The 19,916-nt window shown below is 37.9% G+C and overlaps 2 protein-coding genes across 3 annotated transcripts; both read left to right on the forward strand.

Moving 5' to 3' along the window:
- Positions 1–1,655: 1,655 nt before the first annotated feature.
- Positions 1,656–14,059, forward strand: LOC112259366 (lens fiber membrane intrinsic protein-like). 2 transcript variants are annotated; one of them, XM_024434076.2, is made up of 5 exons: positions 1,656–1,834; positions 2,947–3,128; positions 3,673–3,822; positions 13,144–13,278; positions 13,801–14,059. In XM_024434076.2, exons 2-5 carry the CDS (start codon positions 2,954–2,956, stop codon positions 13,860–13,862), a joined length of 522 nt encoding a protein of 173 aa, XP_024289844.1. In that variant the 5' UTR covers positions 1,656–1,834; positions 2,947–2,953; the 3' UTR covers positions 13,863–14,059. The 2 variants fall into 2 exon arrangements, with proteins under 2 accessions (XP_024289844.1, XP_024289843.1); XM_024434075.2 differs by having other exon boundaries at positions 1,673–1,834; positions 2,940–3,128.
- Positions 14,060–17,053: 2,994 nt separating this feature from the next.
- On the forward strand, positions 17,054–19,262 carry bsx (brain-specific homeobox). The gene is made up of 3 exons (XM_024434077.2): positions 17,054–17,480; positions 17,952–18,142; positions 18,241–19,262. Exons 1-3 carry the CDS (start codon positions 17,228–17,230, stop codon positions 18,481–18,483), a joined length of 687 nt encoding a protein of 228 aa, XP_024289845.1. The 5' UTR covers positions 17,054–17,227; the 3' UTR covers positions 18,484–19,262.
- The last annotated feature ends 654 nt before the right edge of the window (positions 19,263–19,916 follow it).

Raw genomic sequence — 19,916 nt, forward strand, 5'->3', positions numbered from 1 at the left:
TCTTTCTTTCAAGAAATACCCTTTTGTGTTGAGGGTGCCCCAGGGCCCTCTATAGATGATAAAAGGATGTTGGGTGCCAAATTATTGGTGAATTTCCAGAAAAGGGGGTTAGGGGACCATGGTTCTCATACATATTGGTTCACTTTGGTCATATTCTGCACCATTTTAGTTCAACATATCTTGACATTTTAGTGCTTTGTCTGGTTGACAAACCTATTAGTGGTGAAACTTTGTCAAACATTAATTATTATTGGCACAGTTGATAAAGATTAGCAAAAAAGACTGTCTACAATGAACTGCTATATTATAAATAACTATATTGTATGCTAAAAAAAGGGAAATTATATTATTTTATATTTTATACTAATGCAATTGCTCAGAGAAAGTACTATTATATAAAAACATTTGATGGTGGTCAACATGAGTGGCACCTGTGTTTTCAATACTCCAGCACCCTCCCCTTGAGAGGATAAAAGAGCTCTATCTTCATGTCATCTGACCATAGCACTTCCTGGAGTTTTATAAACGGCATTGGCACTTGGATTGAAAATGGTGCTATGGTCAGATGACATGAAAATAGAGCTCCTAGGCCATGCACACCAGTGGTGGGTTTGGACATGAAAAACAAAAGCATATGCAGAAAAGTACCTCATACCTACAGTAAAATATGGTGGTGGATCTTTGATGTTATGGAGCTATTTTGCTTCCACTGGACCTGGGGCCCTTGTTAAGGTCAACGGCATCATGAACTTTACCATGCACCAGGAAATCTTTGCCAAAAACCTGGTTACCTCTGCCAGGAGGCTGACACTTGGCCACAAGTGGATCTTCCAGCAAGGCAATAACCCCAAACACTAATCAAAATGGGTTTGAATTGAAGAGGGCAGTCTATAAGCACAGATGAAGGATATCAAGGATCTGGAAAGATTCTGTATGGAAGAATGGTCTAAGATCCCTCCCAATGTGTTATCCAATCTCGTAAAACATTTTAGGAAAAGGTTCAGCATCGTTACCTCGCAAGGGAAAGGTGCTAGAGTATTGAAAACAGGGATCACAATCATTTTTACCCCCCCCCCCCTGATATGTTTGTATTACTTGTATTACAAAATCTCTTTCTCTAACCAATTGTATTTGTATAATATAATTTAAACAAAAAAATGCATAGAATATTGCTCAGTATTTGTATTATTTATTTTACACAGTTGTTTTGGCTCATCTTAATCAAGAATGAAAATAATGATGGTCCTGACTGTATATAGAACCAATCATGGTAAACTCTCATATAGAGTATCTCTGGAAATTGTGAGTATGCCTCACAAAATTATATGAGTACCTCTTACAGCTTGCATCTATAAACAAATACCTTTGAATCAAAAATGGGACAAGGAAAGACTAATTGGGAGAATATTTGCTGAATTTTCTGTGACTATTGTTTGTTTTGGAAATTAAAATAAGCACTACTGGTTGAGGCAGAGTCTCTGATTTAACGCCTGGCCTGCTCTCCACTATAGCTGCTTCAGCCCTCCACTTTCAATAGAAACCATCCAGTCATCAGTATTAACTTCAACCTGCCAGCTTTAGACATTTCTGTTTTTTCAGCAGATTCCCAAACGACAAAACTAGTTCGCGCTGATTGGCTAGCTCTCCGCGGTCCCTTTGTCTGCCCTCTCCGTTTGTTCTATCCCCGGTTTCCCTATTCACCGACTCAAACGTTAGCGCTATTAGCCTGCTGGAAATCTGCCTGTCTTGGCATTATAGGGGCCTTGTTGTATTTTGTCAGGCAACCCGACTTCAATACAGAGTCACTTAGTCTTCATAAAGGGGGTCAATAAAGGTAAGCTCGTCAGCGTGTGGTTGAATTTATGCAATAATGACATCTTGGAAATAATTATTTTGTGTGTTTGTGTGTGACAGTCAAGCTCTGATTCTTTCCAGTATAAATGTAGATTTATATTCTAAATATTCAAATGAATGACTATACTACATAAATTCATGAGAATATAGATGTACATGTTGATATCACCAACTTGCATTGATAATATCGGCACATGCTATATTGGAAAAAGAGCAATACCATTATTTGCGTTTGGGAATACTCTGGTTATTGAACCACTGTGAGAAATATTTACCAAATATTTAGCCTGTAGAATCAGTTATAAACCTTTGTAAAATCCCCACCAAATCACGAACAGCCATTTTGTTGGTGTAAATAGGGTATGGATGGAATATTAGGGTAATATGGATTCAATCCATATGGGTGACACCAAAAACAACTATGTTGCCCTCTTCTGGCAAGTGTAATACCGATAGCTGACTGATAGGAGTATCTATGGCAAATTAGTGTCTGTTCTCACAGTAAGAGGAAAAGTGGAGCTGAATTTGAGAGGGATGACAGATTTAATGTTAATGTATTTTACCAATTCTGCTATTAGAACAACAATACATAGATCCACAAAAAAATCTGCATTAAAATGTGGATACACTATATTTGTAACGTTTAGACATAACCTGCCATGTAAATCTATTGAATTTGAAATACATGGGGAAATTTAAATGAGAACAACTAGGGTTTGGTAGACAATATTGTTTTCAGGTGGAACAAGTAGACAATCCATGTATCAAATATCAAAGTTATCCTGGGCAGATGCCCTGAGTGAAGCTCGATAATATAAAAGGTGCCTGTGAGGGCCCATCCTTTCCCACTGATCTCCCAGAGAACAAAGTGGACCTCAGAGTAGACCCATGCCTGTGACCCCTCGATTCAATCCAGTGGAAATGATGTGTTCATTACAATGCAATTACAGACACTTTGGCCCTCTCTCCCTGAAGTGTGTGTGTATGTTGAGAGGGGGCCGCAGCTGACCCCCGTATGCTAAGTGACCTCATTCTCGTGTGTGTGTGTGTGTGTGTGTGTGTGTGTGTGTGTGTGTTTCTGTCAGTCTGCAGGTGCAGGATGTACAGCTTCATGGGCGGAGGGCTGTTCTGTGCAGGCGTGGGGAACATCCTCCTGATTGTTTCCACGGCAACCGATTATTGGATTCAGTACCGGCACTCCAACAACTACATGCATCAGGGCCTGTGGCGGTACTGCATGCCGGGGAAATGCTTCACACACAATGAAAGTATTGGTGAGGACTACGGCCAGTGCACACAATGATGTCATAACACTGTGATAGCACCCAACACATGTCATAACTGTTCATAACAAGCCATAACAAATGAGAGGTGCTATTTCAATTTTTTGTGCCATGTCATTGGTACGGCTTGTCACTTAAGAATCCCGATATGTTGTGATTGAAGCTATGTCAAACACACCACATCTGTTTATAAAAAGACAAAGTCCAGGAAGCAAAGTGTAACCCGAACACCCTCAGAAAGGATTGATTTGAACTTCCATTGACTAAAACTATTCTTATATCATGCTTTGTATCTAAACTGCATTTACGCCTTATTCATCAGTGAACAATTGCATTTGAATTGGTGATTTTGACACAAAAGAGTCATTATCCTAGTCACAGCATAAGCATCAAGGCATGCTTTCCATAATAAGAGTATCATTTGCCAAGCACAATCCAAATGTTTTACCAATATGGGTAGTTTGTCAGGTCAGAACAGGCCAGGGTCAGCCACTCTTGTACTCTGATGACCCCTGTTAACCTTTGACCCCTGCAGCCCACATGGATGCCACCCGAGCACTCATGATCCTCTCCCTCTTGGCGTGTTTCATGGGCATCATCATCGGCATCATGGCCTTCATCCACTACTCGTCCTTCGACAGGTTTGACAAAACCTTTGCTGCAGGCATATTGTTCTTCATCTCATGTAAGTTTGGTTAATTTACTTATTTTCACTTATTTTACACATTTTACTGCTTGATTTTCTTTCCATGTCACTGTTGTAGCTGTATGAGAAGTGATGTAATGTTGTTGTCCTTATTTGATGATCTATGCACTTTATTGGATGATGAACACAACTTTTATTTGGGTGTATGATATTTATGCCTCTGTAACTTTCTCACTAATAATTATTCACGATTCATTCAGGATTATCAATAATTATGGTAGCAGCCACATTAATGTAGAAGTGTTCCAAAATATATTATATTGTTATTTACAATAAAAGTGACTCCAAAATGACAATATATTATTTACCATTCATTTCTATTGACACAAAATAATCTGAAACACAACTAAAACCAACTGCAAATGCATCCAACAAGTTTGTAGTCACAAGTTTTATGTAGTCATTGCGCATTAGGAAAATGGGACCAAATACTAAACTTTTGACTACTTTAATACACATACAGAGTGCCTTCAGAAAGTATTCAAACCTCTTAACTTGTATTGTGTTACAGTCTGAATTAAAAATGGATTCACTTCATTTTATTTATCACCCATCTACACACAATACCCCATAAAGTGAAAACAGGTTTTTAGAAATTGTTGCAAATGTATTGAAAATGAAATGCACACATCTAATTCACATAAGTATTCACACCTCTGAGCGAACACTTTGTAGAAGCACCTTTGGCAATGTTGCACTTTCCACACCTAGATTGGGCAACATTTGTCATTATTCTTTTCAAAATTCTTCAAGCTCTGTCAAATTGGTTGTTGAACATTAATAGACAACCATTTTCAGGTCTAGCAATATTTTCAAGTGCATTTAAGTCAAACCTGTAACTTGGCCACTCAGGAACATTCACTGTCTTCTTGGTAAGAAACTTCAGTGTAGATTTGACCTTGTGTTTTAGGTTATTGTCCTGCTGAAAGGTGAATTCATCTCCCAGTGTCTGGTGGAAAGCAGACTGAACCAGGTTTTCCCCTAGGATTTTGCCTATGCTTAGCTGCATTCCATTCCATCTTTTTTTGTCCTGAAAAACACCTCAGTCCTTAATGATTACAAGTATACTGATAACATGATTCAGCCACTACTATGTTTGAAAATATGGAGAGTGATACTCCGTAATGTGTTGTACTGGATTTTGCCCAAACATAACACTTTGTATTCAGGACAAAAAATGAATTGCGTTGCCACATTTTTTGCAGTATTACTTTAGTGCCTTGTTGCAAACAGGAGGCATGTTTTGAAATATGTTTTATTCTGTACAAGCTTCCTTATTCTCACTCTATCAAATATGTTAGTATAGTGGAGTAACTACAATCTTGTTGATCCATTCTCCATTTTCTCCTATCACAGCCATTAAACTCTGTAACTGTTTTAAAGTCACCATTGGCCTCATTGTGAAATCCCTGAGCGGTTTCCTTCCTCTCCGGCAATTGAGTTAGGAAGGACGCCTGCATCTTTGTAGTGACTGGGTGTATTGATACACCATCCAAAGTGTAATTAATAACTTAACCATGCACAATGGGATATTCAATTTATTTTATTTTTTTACCCATCGACCATTCTTTTTTTAGGTGCCCTGGTCTTTGTGGTTGAATCTGTGTTTGAAATTCACTGCCCGACTGAGGGACCTTACAGATAATTGTATGTGTGGGGTACAGAGATGAGGTAGTGATACACTATTGTTGCACACAGAGTGAGTCCATGCAACTTATGTGACTTGTTAAAACTTCTTATGGACGCTTGCGTCCCACTTTGGCAAAAGCCAGGGAAAATGCAGCACTGCAATTTTTTTTTATTATATAAAAATCAAACTTTCATTAAATCACACATATAAGATACTCAATTAAAGCTACACTCGTTGTGAATCCAGACGACATGTCAGATTTTTAAAAGGCTTTTCGGCGAAAGCATAAGAAGCTATTATCTGATGATAGCACAACAGTAAACAAAGAGGGTAGCATATTTCAACCCTGCAGGCGCTACACAAAACTCAGAAATAAAATATAAAACATGCCTTACCTTTGACGAGCTTCTTTTGTTGGCACTCCAATATGTCCCATAAACATCACAATTGGTCCTTTTGTTCGATTAATTCCGTCCATATATATCCAAAATGTCAATTTATTTGGCGTGTTTGATCCAGAAAAACGTCTTCCAAAATGCGCAACGTCACTACAAAATATTTCAAAAGTTGCCTATAAACTTTACCAAAATATTTCAAACTACTCTTGTAATGCAACTTTAGGTATTTTTAAACGTTAATAATTGATCAAATTGAAGACGGGTCTATCTGTGTTCAATACAGGAACACAACAAACCAAGCTACTTTTCAAGTCTTGCGCAACTCTCAACAGTGTTACGCAGTTCCTAGATGGCCGTACTTCTTCATTGCACAAAGGAATAACCTCAACCAAATTCCAAAAACTGGTGACATCCAGTGGAAGTGGTAGGAACTGAAAACAAGTTCCTAAGAAATATTGTTTTCCAATGAGAAATCACTGAACAGACAGAGACCTAAAAAAGAAAATCTGAACGGTTAATCCTCGGGGTTTTGCCTGCTACATAAGTTCTGTTATACTCACAGACATGATTCAAACAGTTTTAGAAACTTCAGAGTGTTTTCTATCCAAATCTACTAATAATATGCATATCTTATATTCTTGGCATGAGTAGCAGGAAGTTGAAATTGGGCACGCTATTTATCCAAAAGTGAAATTGCTGCCCCCTATACCTTAACCAAATTTTGGTAACACTTTATTTCGCTCCTAGCGTCACAACACGTTATGCCACGGTTATAACCATGTCATAATATGTCATAACAGCTGACAAAACTTAACATATCCTGTCACAATATTGTAATAACACTGTCATGACACATATATTTAGACCTGTTGTGACATATATTGCATTATTTTATGGCTGGTTATGACACCTACATAAGAGTGTCAAAACCCACAAAACCTACCACACAAGGCAAACCTTTCCATTACACCATAGCCTACTTGTAAACAGTATGATTGTTATATAACATTTTCTGAAATGTACCATATTACATTATCATTGTAATTGCGCATACATTGATGTTAGACATGCACCTATCCCAATGCTCTGTTTCTGATGACTGGGATGAATGCAGGAGCAGATTTCAGGAGCAGGAAAAGACACCCTTTTTGTAACTGATGCCTGACATAAGGGCATGTATATGATATACCTATCTGGTTTATAGGATTATGATGGTCATAATGCTTCTTGACAGAGCTACAAAGTGTATTTTCTTAGTCCAAGTAAAATGGCACAAGATGGTCATAATCAGGGTTGGGTAGGTTACTTTCTAAATGTAATTGATTACAGTTACTAGTTACCTGTCCAAAATTGTAATCAGTAATGTAACTTTGGGATTACCCAAACTCAGTAACGTAATCTGATTACATTCAGTTACAGATTACTTTCCCCTAAAGAGCCATTAGAAGAAGGCAAAAATGTATGTTACCAATTGAACGACATCTATTGCAGGATAAATCAATGTTTAAGTTTACATAGCTGGCCATATATGGATGTTCAATTTTACTTTATGGTTTGGTTATGTAGGCTTCTTCTAACTCATCTCTTTTTACTACATATAATAGTGAAATTATATATTTACATTCAAAACCAAAGTCTATCAGAATTTCAGTCATTCTGATAAACGACCCCTTGATCTTCAAGAATAGGACTTGGAAATATGGAAGTATAGATTAACAAAATTGTTTTACCTGAGCATAACCCCAAAACTAAGGATTTATTAGCCAGCCCTACTCTGTTGTTTATGGGCTCATTGATTTGAAAAATAAATGCTGCGCACATGGAATGGCCTGCTTTGAGCACTACTGAAACATGCTATTTACATGTGAAAAATGAATGCCATATGCTGCATTTGCTATAGGCCCATTGTTTACCTTTATGTTGGTGACACTTTGATATCTTGATAATATGCAGCTGTTTAAAGGGTAAATCCACAGATGAAACAATGGCAAAATGGCTGCCGCTGACTCTGTTCAGATTAATTCCACGACGTCTATTCCATGACGTCAAAATTATTGTTTTAACCATGTTATGACTATACCATGTTTGTTTACATTTACAATGTTTACAAACATTGGAGAAAAACAAGCTTATATTTTGGGTTGTCATGGAATGTGACAGTTGAACTAAGCTAATGAGGCATTTATAAGTTATATTCTTCAAGAATCAATGGATATACACCACCGTTCAAAAGGGGTCACTTAGAAATGTCCTTGTTTTTGAAAGAAAAGCACATTTTTTGTCCATTAAAATAACATCAAATTGATCAGAAATACAGTGTAGACATTGTGAATGACTATTGTAGCTGGAAACAACTGATTTGCTTATGGAATATCTACATAGGCGTACAGAGGCCCATTATTCCAATGGCACCATTATTCCAATGGCACGTTGTGTTAGCTAATCCAAATGTATCATTTTAAAAGGCGAATTGATCATTAGAAAACCCTTTTGCAATTATGTTAGCAAAGCTGAACACTGTTGTTCTAATTAACAAAGCAATTAAACCGGCCTTCTTTAGACTAGTTGAATATCTGGAGCATTTGTGGGTTCGATTACAGGCTCAAAATGACCAGAAACAAAGAACCTTCTTCGGAAACTCGTCAAGTCTATTGTTTTGAGAAATTAAGGCTATTCCATGCAAGAAATTGCCAAGAAATTGAAAATCTCGTACAACGCTGTATACTACTCCCTTCACAGAACAGCGCAAGCTGTCTCTAACCAGAATAGAAAGAGGAGTGGGAGGCCCCGGTGCACAACTAAGCAAGAGGAAAAGTACATTGGAGTGTCTAGTTTGAGAAACAGACGCCTTACAAGTCCTCAACTGTCAGCTTAATTAAATAGTACCCGTAAAACACCAGTCTCAACGTCAACAGTAAAGAGGCGACTTCTGGATGCTGGCCTTCTAGGCAGAGTTCCTCTGTCCAGTGTCTGTGTTCTTTTGACAATATTAATCTTTTATTTTTATTGGCCAGTCTGAGATATGGATTTTTCTTTGCAACTCTGCCAAGAAAGCCATCATCCGGGAGTCGCCTCTTCACTGTTGACATTGAGACTGGTGTACACAGCATTGTACAGGATCTTCAGTTTCTTGGCAATTTCTCGCATGGAATAGCCTTCATTTCTCAGAACAAGAATAGACTGATGAGTTTCAGAAGAAAGTTATTTGTTTCTGGCCATTTTGAGCCTCTAATCAAACCAGTGAATTCTGATGCTCCAGATACTCAACTAGTCTAAAGAAGATCAGTTTTATTGCTTCGTTAATCAGCACAACAGTTTTCAGCTGTGCTAACATAATTGCAAAATGGTTTTCCAATGATCAATTAGCCTTTTAAAATGATAAACTTGGATTAGCTAACACAACATGCCATTGGAACACAGGAGTGATGGTTGCTGATAATGGGCCTCTATACGCCTATGTAGATATTCCATTAAAAATCAGCCATTTCCAGCTACAGTAGTCATTTACAACATTAACAATGTGCTTTTCTTTCAAAAACAAGGACATTTCTAAGTGGCCCCAAACTTTGAACGATAGTGTACAGTATATATAATTTAGTCCAAAAATGGATGTGGCAACTACAGATTGCCCCTTTCAGTCTATCAAAACTGTGTGAGATTGAGCATGTGTCCATTAGGCCTATGGATTTTTTTATCAACATGAATTAGATTAAGCAACAAAAGCCTCACTTTTATTCCATTGGCTGGGATTCGCACTATGCAGCTGTTGAAAGAGTGCATTTTTCACTAGCTGTCCACTGGTTTCAAAAACAATGATTGTTAGGCAGTTTAAACTTCTTGTAGTATTGGGTTCAAATGCAAATTTAGATTTGTGAACAGCCATCCACAACAATCACAAGCCGTAAGGCACAAATAGCTAAATGAGGGAGCAGCAGTGTGATTCACATCAATGCGCTGTGTAGATATCAATAACAAGTGATATCCGTATCACCATAGACTTAACCATTGCTGTCATCCTTACCTTCAAGTGTTTATTCAAGTTGGATAATCTTTGGATGCCGACAGCAGTCGCACCATTGGAAGGCATAGCTTGGACTGTAGCCTACAAAAGCCTATTGGTCTCTGACTTATGGTCAGACTCGCTCACATTGAACAAATTTAAACGTGCACATTTTTTAAATACTGATTTGTATCACATTGAGAAAACAGAAAAGTGTCAAAGATTTTTTTTATGCAAACACCCTTTTGGGATTCAAAAGTAATCCTCAAAGTAATGAACTCGTTTTTCAAAAGTATCTAATCTGATTACAATATTTTTGCGGGTAAAGTAACAGATTACAGTTACAGTTTACATATCTGTTACTTCCCAATCCTGGTCATAATGCTTCATGACAGTGTCATAAAGTGTATTTTCTTAGTCCAAGTAAAGTGACACAGGATGGTCATAATGCTTTATGGTGACAGTGTCATACAATTTCTAAAAAATAGGATGACAAAAAAACAACAGCAACACCCAGGTGGCGACACGCATCTCTGTGTGCCTGGTAGACATCTCAGCTTGGATGTCAGCTCACCACATTAAGCTCAACCTCGACAAAACGGAGCTGCTCTTCCTCCTGGGGAAGGCTTGCTCGCTCCAAGATCTCTCCATCACAGTTGATAACTCCTCAGTGTCCACCTCAGAGTGCAAAGAACCTTGGTGTGACCCTGGACAACACCCTGTCATTCTCTGCAAACATCAAAGCAGTGTCTCGCTTCTGCGGGTTCATGCTCTACAACATCCATAGAGTACGACCTTTCCTCAGACAGGAAGCGGCGCCGGTCCTAATCCAAGCACTTGTCATCTCCCATCTATACTACTGCAACTCTCTGTTAGCTGGGCTCCCCGCTTGTGCCATCAAACCCCTGCAACTTATCCAGAATGCCTCAGTCCGCCTGGAGTTCAACCTGCCTAAGTTCTCCCATGTCACCTGCTCCTCCACTGGCATCCATCATCTTCAAGACCCTGGTTCTTGCCTACGGAGCAGCAAAGGGAACTGCCCCACCTTACCTTAAGGCTATGCTCAAACCCTACATCCCAACCCGAGCACGTTTTGCCACCTCTGGTCTCTTTGCCCTCCCACCCCTACGGGAGGGCAACTCAAGTTCAGCCCAGTCAAAGCTCTTCTGTGTCCTGGCACCCCAATGGTGGAACAACCTTCCCCTTAAAGTCAGGACAGCTGAGTCCCTGCCCATCTTCCAAAACTTCTGGAACCCTACCTCTTAAATAACGCTCACAGTACCCCCGTTAGATACACATTTCATAAAAAGTAACCTTCTTAAATACATATCATTAGCGTGGTTCATAGGTACTCATGTAAATACACTTAATACAAGCCATCTTTTGTCAAAAAAATAAAACCATTTAAGAGCCAAAATGTTTTAACGAAAACACATTTAACCCGAGATGTCATCTTGTCTCATTGACTTACATACAAAGTTAGCTAGCTCATATGAAGTGGAAAATCTCACTCCATTTTCACTGTCAAAACCCTTAAATTATCCATCAAAATGACAAGAAAACTCATCATTTTGTAATAAACATGTTATCGCTATAAATGTTTATAAATGTTATAAACCAGAAGACAAGATGAATGAGACATGAACAATTAAAAATGTTCCACTGGGCTTCTCATCCTGTTTCTCTTCTTCCAATGAATGAGGTGCGTGCCTGCTGCTAAAAGTTTGAATGTCTCCCCCTAGTGGTAGCACTAATTATACATGTATATTAAAGCAACACCATGGAGGACTACAATAAAATTGTTGTGAACAAACTAACTTTGATTCCAAAATATGGTCCTTTATAGAATCTATCACAGAAATGTGTTGTTGCTGTAAGGCTAATAATATAAGCCAGACAGGCCTATCACTTACATGACCATATGTCAGTCATAAGTCCCAAAGAGGGTGTTTTGTCCTGCTCATGCATTCACCCCAGTCATCAACGACAGAGCATTGGGCTAGGCAAATGTTGGACATCAATGTGTGTACAATTACAATGGTAAAAAATGGCCAATTTTAGGAAATGTTATATAACATCATATTTACAAGTAGATTGGAATGGTTTGCCTTTTGTGGTAGGTTTTCTCATAACCAGCCATAACATATTGCAATATTTGTCACATAAAGTCTATGTGTCATGACAGTGTTATGACAATGTTATGACAGGTTATATCAGCTGTTATGACATATTATGACATGGTTGTGACCATGTCATGGTGTGTTATGATGCTAGGTGTCAAATAAAGTGTTCCCCAAATGTTTACTCCTGAATGTATTTAGGCTTGCCATAACAAATGGGTTGAATACTTATTGACTCAAGCCATTTCAGCTTAACATCTTTTATTAATTTGTAGATTTTTTTAACACAGTTCCATTTTGGCATTATGGGGTATTGTGTGTAGGCAAGTGAAAAAATAAAACTAAATTTAATATATTTTAAATTCTTGACAAACTTGACAAAATGTGGAAAATGTAAGTAAATTTGTCAAAATAGTTTTGGTTCCATTAAATGGAAGGACTATGTACAAAAAGTGCTGTATTTTTCTAAACGGTTCACATTTTATGGATGAACATACCCTCAAATTAAAGCTGACAGTATGTATCATTTCAAATCAAGTATAGAAGTACAAAACAATTTAAAAATGTGTCACTGCCCATGCTAACTTGCTAACTTTAAGTGTTACTACTTTATCAAAAACTGATTTAAAAATATATCTCTAATAAAGTGAATGATTTATCTTTAGGCTCCCCCATGGTGTATATCTATCTATATATATATATATATATATATAGATATCTATATATAGATATCTATATATATATATATATATACACAAATGTTTATAGATTTAACTCCATTAGATTTAATATAACTTTTTCTAAATAACAAATATAAGATCAATGTACCTCAACATCGTTTTGTTGGAGTGACTTCCCAAGTTGAAATGAGACAGATGAAATGTTTAGTTGAGCAAAAGTAGAGGCAGCTGGGGGGGATATGAGGTGACATAAAGTGTTTTCTGTGAGAATTACATGCAGGTGAGTTTAACACAGGGCCTTCCCCAATGCAAACTGTTCACTAAATGATTGTGCATAATAATTTCCATGTTAAAACATAACGCATGAAACTCTTTTAAGAATCAAAGAATGCAAAAACATGGATGCCTGTGGATGCCAACATTAAATGATGTAATGTTACATTAAGTAGTTTGATCTCCTCTCTCTCTCCAGGCTTTTTCGTGTTGCTAGCAATGGCAGTATACAGTGGTGTGACGATTAATTACTATGGTAAACGCTATGGCAACTGGAGGTTCTCCTGGTCCTACATCATCGGATGGGTGTCAGTGGTGCTAACCTTCTTTTCAGGTAAAACCAAGACATCACTGGTCACACTCCCCACATAACATTCAGTTGTGAACAAATGTTTTATTTAAGAAAATGTATTATAGTCAATGGTCAATCCAGGGCCCATATTCACAAAGTGTCTCAGAGCAAATGACTGCTGATCTAGGATCAGGTTTGCCTTTTAATCATAATGAATAAAAGGGGGGTGATCCTAAATCAGCATTCCTACTCTGAGACGCTTTGTGAATACGGACCCAAGAGTATTATAAAGGACTAATATATTTTTGTTATATTTATTTAACCTTTATTCAGCCAGGTAATTCATTGAGAGCAAATGTGTGCTACATCGATTCCAGACTGAATATGTACAGCTCCTATTTACTTCAACATGCTTCAATCTCCTTACAGACTATCTGCTTTTTTGGAATATAGAATCTTTAATGGCAGCTGAATTGTGTTTTATATCATTTTGGTCTAGGTCCTTCAATGAATGTGTGTGTGCGCAAAAGTACAGCATGATGTCTTTGTCTTTTTTTTATAAAGGTATATTCTATATGTGTGCCTATCGGATGCACGAATGCCCCAGAAACTCAAACTCTCACTAGAAGACTTCAGAAATGATCATCAATATCTTATGATTTTGAGAGCCACTGACTTGTGGCTGTTCCCCGTATTTGAGAGTCAAGATGGATCAACCCACTATTTACTTTTGGAACATGGATTATAGAATTTAAATGATATGAATAAAGGACGTTGGGGGTAAACGTGTCACCTTTTCAATGATTAAATGCTTGTTCTTTTATATTTGTATGGCCCATTTTTACACGTCAGAAATATTGCCCATTTTGACTCTACAGGTCTGATATGATATATACAAGTTAAGTGATCCAAGTACCTAAAAGAAATTGTGACAGATGCACTGTCTCCAGGTATGACAATCCATATTGTGGAATAGCTATAACAACCTAGTTAGTGCTTTAGCAGAGTTTGGGAGGCATCAAGAAATTATACAACATTACTGTCCAGGGTCAGCCTACAGCAGAAAAACATAGTATTTTTAATGTGTACATCTTTCAAATTATTTTAGTATAGTATGTAGGGGATGCACAACAAGTTGCTATGTTGAACTATGTAAAAAAAAACATGTATGTGTTTGGATCATACACCAATGTTGTGTTCTTGTGGCAGGCATTCTTGTACAACATTATGAATTATATTTTGTCCAGGCTAACAGGATTGGTTAAGTGGAAGACCCAGATGTCATATAGGCTTACAAGGAAACCAAATATATTGCATGCAAGATGGTGTACTGGTGCCAGGTATACATATTCGCAAAACACATACTGTAGGCTGCGATTACACAGGCAGGCAAATTCTGATTGTTGTTCCATTAATTGCTCTATTGACCAACCAGATCATCTCTTTTGCCAATAATTAAGCCAAAATATCACAATTGGGCTGCCTGTGAAAACACAGCCATATTGTGTGTGAAATGTGTGTGAAGATGTCACTTCGATTGGTTAAACATTGACCGGAGTTAATTGATGGATGTCAGAAATGTTTAGGCCAGCGTTTCTCAAACTCAAACCTGGGGACCCCAAGGAGTGCACATTTAGTTTTTCGCCCTAGCACTACACAGCTGATTCAAATATTCAAGCTTGAGGATGAGTTGAATATTTAAATCAGCTGTGTAGTGCTACGGCAAAAAACATGATGTGCACCCTTTGGGGTCCCCAGACCGAGTTTGGGAAATGCTGGTTTAGGCCTATAGGACCATGTTTTGAGATAAAGGTGTTGGAAAAATTGACACATATTTAAATTAATATGACATAACAATGTCCTCTGGTGTTTCACAATCAATCATCTTATTGATGCCAAAAAGTAATGATCTAATAGAACCTATCCATGCGCCCGAGCCACTGGTGCGTGATGTTAACCCTGACATGAAACAAAGATGAATTGCAACAACAACAAAAACGACTTATTTCCACTAGATTGAATTTGATTTCTCTTGTTACCAGATCAATAAATATTGTAACTGCTAAGAATGACCCGTCGTCTTTGAAGCTAACCGACGTATTACCAAAATGCAATGCTGCAAGCCTCTTATCGAACGAAAATAATACGCCACTTACTTTAGAGTGACGCAATGGCTCCCAGGCACCACATTTTACTTGATGAAGTTGGCTGTTAAAGCAGCTTAACCCCACCTTAAGAACGGAACGGATCCTATTGACTATCCGTGCAAAGACGATGTAATTGTCATTTGTTCAATTACTTTCTCATTTTCATCTAAAAGCAACTAGTTACCCTGATGTCCCTTTAAGGATAGAGGAGATGCACGTGCATCCGAGACCTTCGCGTATTAGTCCACAATTTATCTGGAAAGACTTTGACATTTAAAATAATAGGCCTAAAATGCTTTGCAAGTTTTTTCAGACAGATACTTTTTCCTATAGGCCAATTACCTTCAACAGATGTTTATACAAATAGCCTTCTACAGATAGGCCATATATAAAAATGTAATAAAATAGGCATCGAGAGCATTACCAAAGTGAGCTAAGCTCTTCAAGTCATGTTATATTTACATCACTTAATGTCTCTGTTCACTCTTCCATTTCACTCTTCCAACTGTCTAATTGTGTGGTAGCCATAAAAGTGTACTCTATGATGTATGGACTCAGGGAAAGAAACACGCACTAAAACAGTGTCTAAATCTGTCACATTTCCACAATCTTTAAACTGACATTTTGAGTAATTTGCAAGGTCTACACGCATTTTCCTTATATAAGCTCATGCATATGGAGGACGTGTTTTAGATTTGGCGCAGTAATGCACTTTCGTGAGTAATTGAATTCAGTAATTAATTTGTTATGCCTACCTGATCAAATGGAAATCCTGTCCTCGCGCCCAAGGATTACTACTTCCGCTCTAACATCTCCCCTAATTGCCTAATAGCATTGCAGCGAGAATACTGCCTGCATTAAGACACTTTCACATTAGCTAGCGTGATTGGAAATGTGATGACAACACGATATCAACAAATTAAGGCTTCCGTCGCTTAAATGGCGCAGGAGCACCACTTGTACTCTCCCAGATTTTAATACCAACAATTACAGCCAATTTATGGCGGAATTAGCAAATACACCTGTCATCCCCCGCATCAGTGATCCGGGGGATGACTATGAAAAGATAGTAGGAGACAGACAGTATTAGGGAAACAACAGGTAGGAACTGTTGCACAAAAATAAAATGCTATTCAGATCAGTAAATGTTAGTTTTCTGTCGTATATTTGGGGATGCCAACAGCAATCCCACCTATTGAGGTCATTTAAACATGATAAGATATGCTACATGTAGAAAGTGAAACGTTATACAAATCACCTCCAGTTGTTAATCATTCGTGTTGCCTAATTGTGTAGCATATGCCTTGTTATAAACGTTGATGTTGTTTATTTTAAAAAAAACACTGGTAATATGACAATATAAATAATAGTCTAACGGCCTAAAACAGTAGGATATATGTCTATAGTTTATATTCACTGGAAAGGGGACGAATGAAAGCAAGTTTGACTGAGGTGCAGGAGGGTAAGACTGCAGGGCTCCGGTGGGAAGGCTGTTTCAGCACCATGGCGAGCGACCCTCCCTCTCCGTCGTCACAATCATTAATCCATACACAACTAATTCCATTCTCCGCCCCACCGGCGTGCTATTGGCTGATTACATATCAGTTTTATAATTTGCCACAGTCGCTCCACTTGGATAAATAGTAATCTACCTCCCTCTGAATAAATAGTAGGCTAATCTACCTGGCACCACTCACTGGCTGCCACACAGACGACCATTCTAGCGTTTGAGACTGAGGAAACGGAGGCAAGAAGTTTAGTGCTTCTCTTCCTTGGTTTGTTAGGGTGCACAGAAAATCAACACCACACGGACTCAATTGTGAAGGTGTTTTCAGAGATATAAGATGAATCTGAACTACACGTCCCCGGTGCCTCAGATGCCAGCCCAGAGGTCAACGTCGTTCTTCATCGAAGATATTTTATTACACAAACCAAAGCCCCTGAGAGAGGTATTCCACTTGCCGTTCTCAAGCTCTCTGGCTTCCCGGATGCCCCTCCTAGAATATGGATACCCACTGATGCCCACTCCGATACTAGCGCCTCACCCGCACCATCATCTACACAAGCCGGACCATCACCAGTATTTCTTCACGTCTGGTAAGTAGGAAGGCACTGGATTGGTTCATGCATTCAATGAAGCGAAGGCAGTTACAGAGTTCAAGAACAGCTAAGACAACGTCGACATTTCATTAGGCCTATAATGATTTAATTCCAAAAGGATGTTATTTCATAATGTTGGTGCATGTATAATTTCCATTTTAGTAGTCTACCAATCCTAACAGCCTGACAAAACGATGGAGTGGTCTTGGGCGTTTTGCAACAGGTACATTGGCCAATTCATGCGTAAAAGTTAGTGCAAAACGTGTTCGAATAAATCCAACTCAATCAGAAAAAAAATCATACTCCATTATATAATGTTGTGCTAAATATAACGAGGCCTAAAGTAATATTCTACAGTATGAAGAAATTGCATGGAGTACATTGAATTTAACTTAACAATTAAACTGTTAATATAATTGCAAAAGTTGTGTTGCAATTTCAATGTTGAATGCCTTATATATTTCACAGGGATGCAAATGCCGGGGTTATTTCAGCATCATCCGGAGTTACCCGGCAAGCATTGCAGACGAAGGAAGGCGAGAACGGTCTTCTCGGATTCGCAACTATCTGGTCTGGAAAAGAGATTTGAGATACAACGGTACCTATCCACACCAGAACGAGTGGAGTTGGCAACAGCGTTAAGTCTCTCGGAAACCCAGGTAAGAAACCTAAACTACATCACACTAATCATACCTTTCGGGATGGTCGCATTGTGCTGCAAAGCAAGTTTATGAAATATTCCACCTTTGTCACACAGGTGAAAACATGGTTTCAAAACAGAAGGATGAAGCATAAAAAGCAACTGAGGAAAACACAAGACGACCAGAAAAATCCGAATGACATAGATAGATCCATGGAGAACTCAAGTGAGAGTGAACTCAACGAAAAAAACACAGATGATGTTAACAGTGGAATCGACCCAGACTCATACATGTTAGAGGAAAATGAGGACGATGTTGATATCGAGGATGATATTTGCTCGCCAGAACGTTCACTATAGTGCAAGTGGCAAGTTGTTTTAAAAACAAATAGCCATAACCCAGTGTAAATGTCAATTATTGAATCGTGTATTTTAGGCTACATATGAAATATATTGCTTTTTTAAACAAATCAATGACAATAATGCAAAGTATTATTTATTCAAGCGTATATGCGTAATATGTCACTAACTACACATTCCCTTTAGGCTGTCTATATTTATATTTTCCGTGGCTGTGTAAAATGCATCATGTCAAACAATTGTACATAGGCCTACAAAATATAATTGAAGCCATGTTCATTATTAGGATATTATTATCATTATTATTAATATAATTTTCGAATCAAACAAAAAAACAGTCATTGTCATCTTAAGATAGTTTTTTGGTGAATGTTTGAAGCCACCAGTTATGCAGACGACTTACGTTTACCCATGCAGGACCAGTTGATTATTTTGGGAGACAATCTGTGAGAAAATACATTTGTATGTTCCTACTTTGATAAACAAAAACAAATTAGCTCTTAATTTCAGCATGTCACATTTTTACCCTTTTTTTGCACTTTCGTTCTGGTAATCGAAGTATGTTGCAGCATATGCCTTTTGAAGTGTTATTGCTTTACTATTAAAACGTGCATGATAAACATAACTAATTGTTTAGCCTGTACCATTTATCATGTACATTTGCCGGTTTATTATTAGGCTAAGGGATTGCAGTTGCATTTTCCTATAAACTTGGATGAACTGACCAATGTTTCAATTTAATGCCATTAATACTTTAGTATTAGTTAGTTATTAGTCAATATTTATAGGACACTAGAGATTTAACTATTTGAATAGAATATTTGTATTTCATTGAAATAGCTTCTTGGAATACCTATCCATATTTCGGAAGTATGCCTAACCCTACTTTTGAAAAGCAATTATAGCCAATGATTATTTCCTGGCAGTCCGATTATACGACCTCTTTGTACTTTAATAATATTTCGAATAATGATCATTAATTAATAATAGCTACGAATTATGGTTATAAGAATATTTTTAAGTAGCCTATTATTTTGCATAGGCCTTTCGACATTCACATAGCCAACCTTAGGCTTACAGGAAATTCCCCGGCCGTATCTTGAGAGGTCAGTTGTAATAGCGTTTTACTAAAATAACCCACCTGCTTGAAGAATCAGGGCCTCGTTTCCCAGTTTCGGTGTAATTTAAGAATTGCGATGATCGTAGGCTACCCAATGCATCGTTATTTACGAGCCAAACCGTGTTTCCCAAACATGCACGTAGAGAAGCTGTTCGCTAAGTGCGTCATTAGACCATGTATCGATATTGATAGGCTCGAAAGAAAAGTAGCGCTGCTCTCAGATCAGCTTTCTCCATTCAAATCTACCTTAACATTATAATTATTCAAAATTACCGACGAAGGATCAGCTCCTAGAGAAATATTACCACCTGTT

This window comes from Oncorhynchus tshawytscha, linkage group LG09 (assembly GCF_018296145.1).
Source record: "Oncorhynchus tshawytscha isolate Ot180627B linkage group LG09, Otsh_v2.0, whole genome shotgun sequence".
Classification (NCBI taxonomy): Eukaryota; Metazoa; Chordata; class Actinopteri; order Salmoniformes; family Salmonidae; genus Oncorhynchus; species Oncorhynchus tshawytscha.

Excerpts from the sequence above, each read along its gene's own strand:
- LOC112259366 (XM_024434076.2), top strand. The coding sequence starts at position 2,954 with ATGTACAGCTTCATGGGCGGAGGGCTGTTCTGTGCAGGCGTGGGGAAC. Across the intron at positions 3,129-3,672 it reads CACACACAATGAAAGTATTG|CCCACATGGATGCCACCCGA; the intron begins GTGAGGACTACG and ends TGACCCCTGCAG. Across the intron at positions 3,823-13,143 it reads CATATTGTTCTTCATCTCAT|GCTTTTTCGTGTTGCTAGCA; the intron begins GTAAGTTTGGTT and ends CTCTCTCTCCAG.
- bsx (XM_024434077.2), top strand. The coding sequence starts at position 17,228 with ATGAATCTGAACTACACGTCCCCGGTGCCTCAGATGCCAGCCCAGAGG. Across the intron at positions 17,481-17,951 it reads CCAGTATTTCTTCACGTCTG|GGATGCAAATGCCGGGGTTA; the intron begins GTAAGTAGGAAG and ends TATATTTCACAG. Across the intron at positions 18,143-18,240 it reads TAAGTCTCTCGGAAACCCAG|GTGAAAACATGGTTTCAAAA; the intron begins GTAAGAAACCTA and ends TTTGTCACACAG.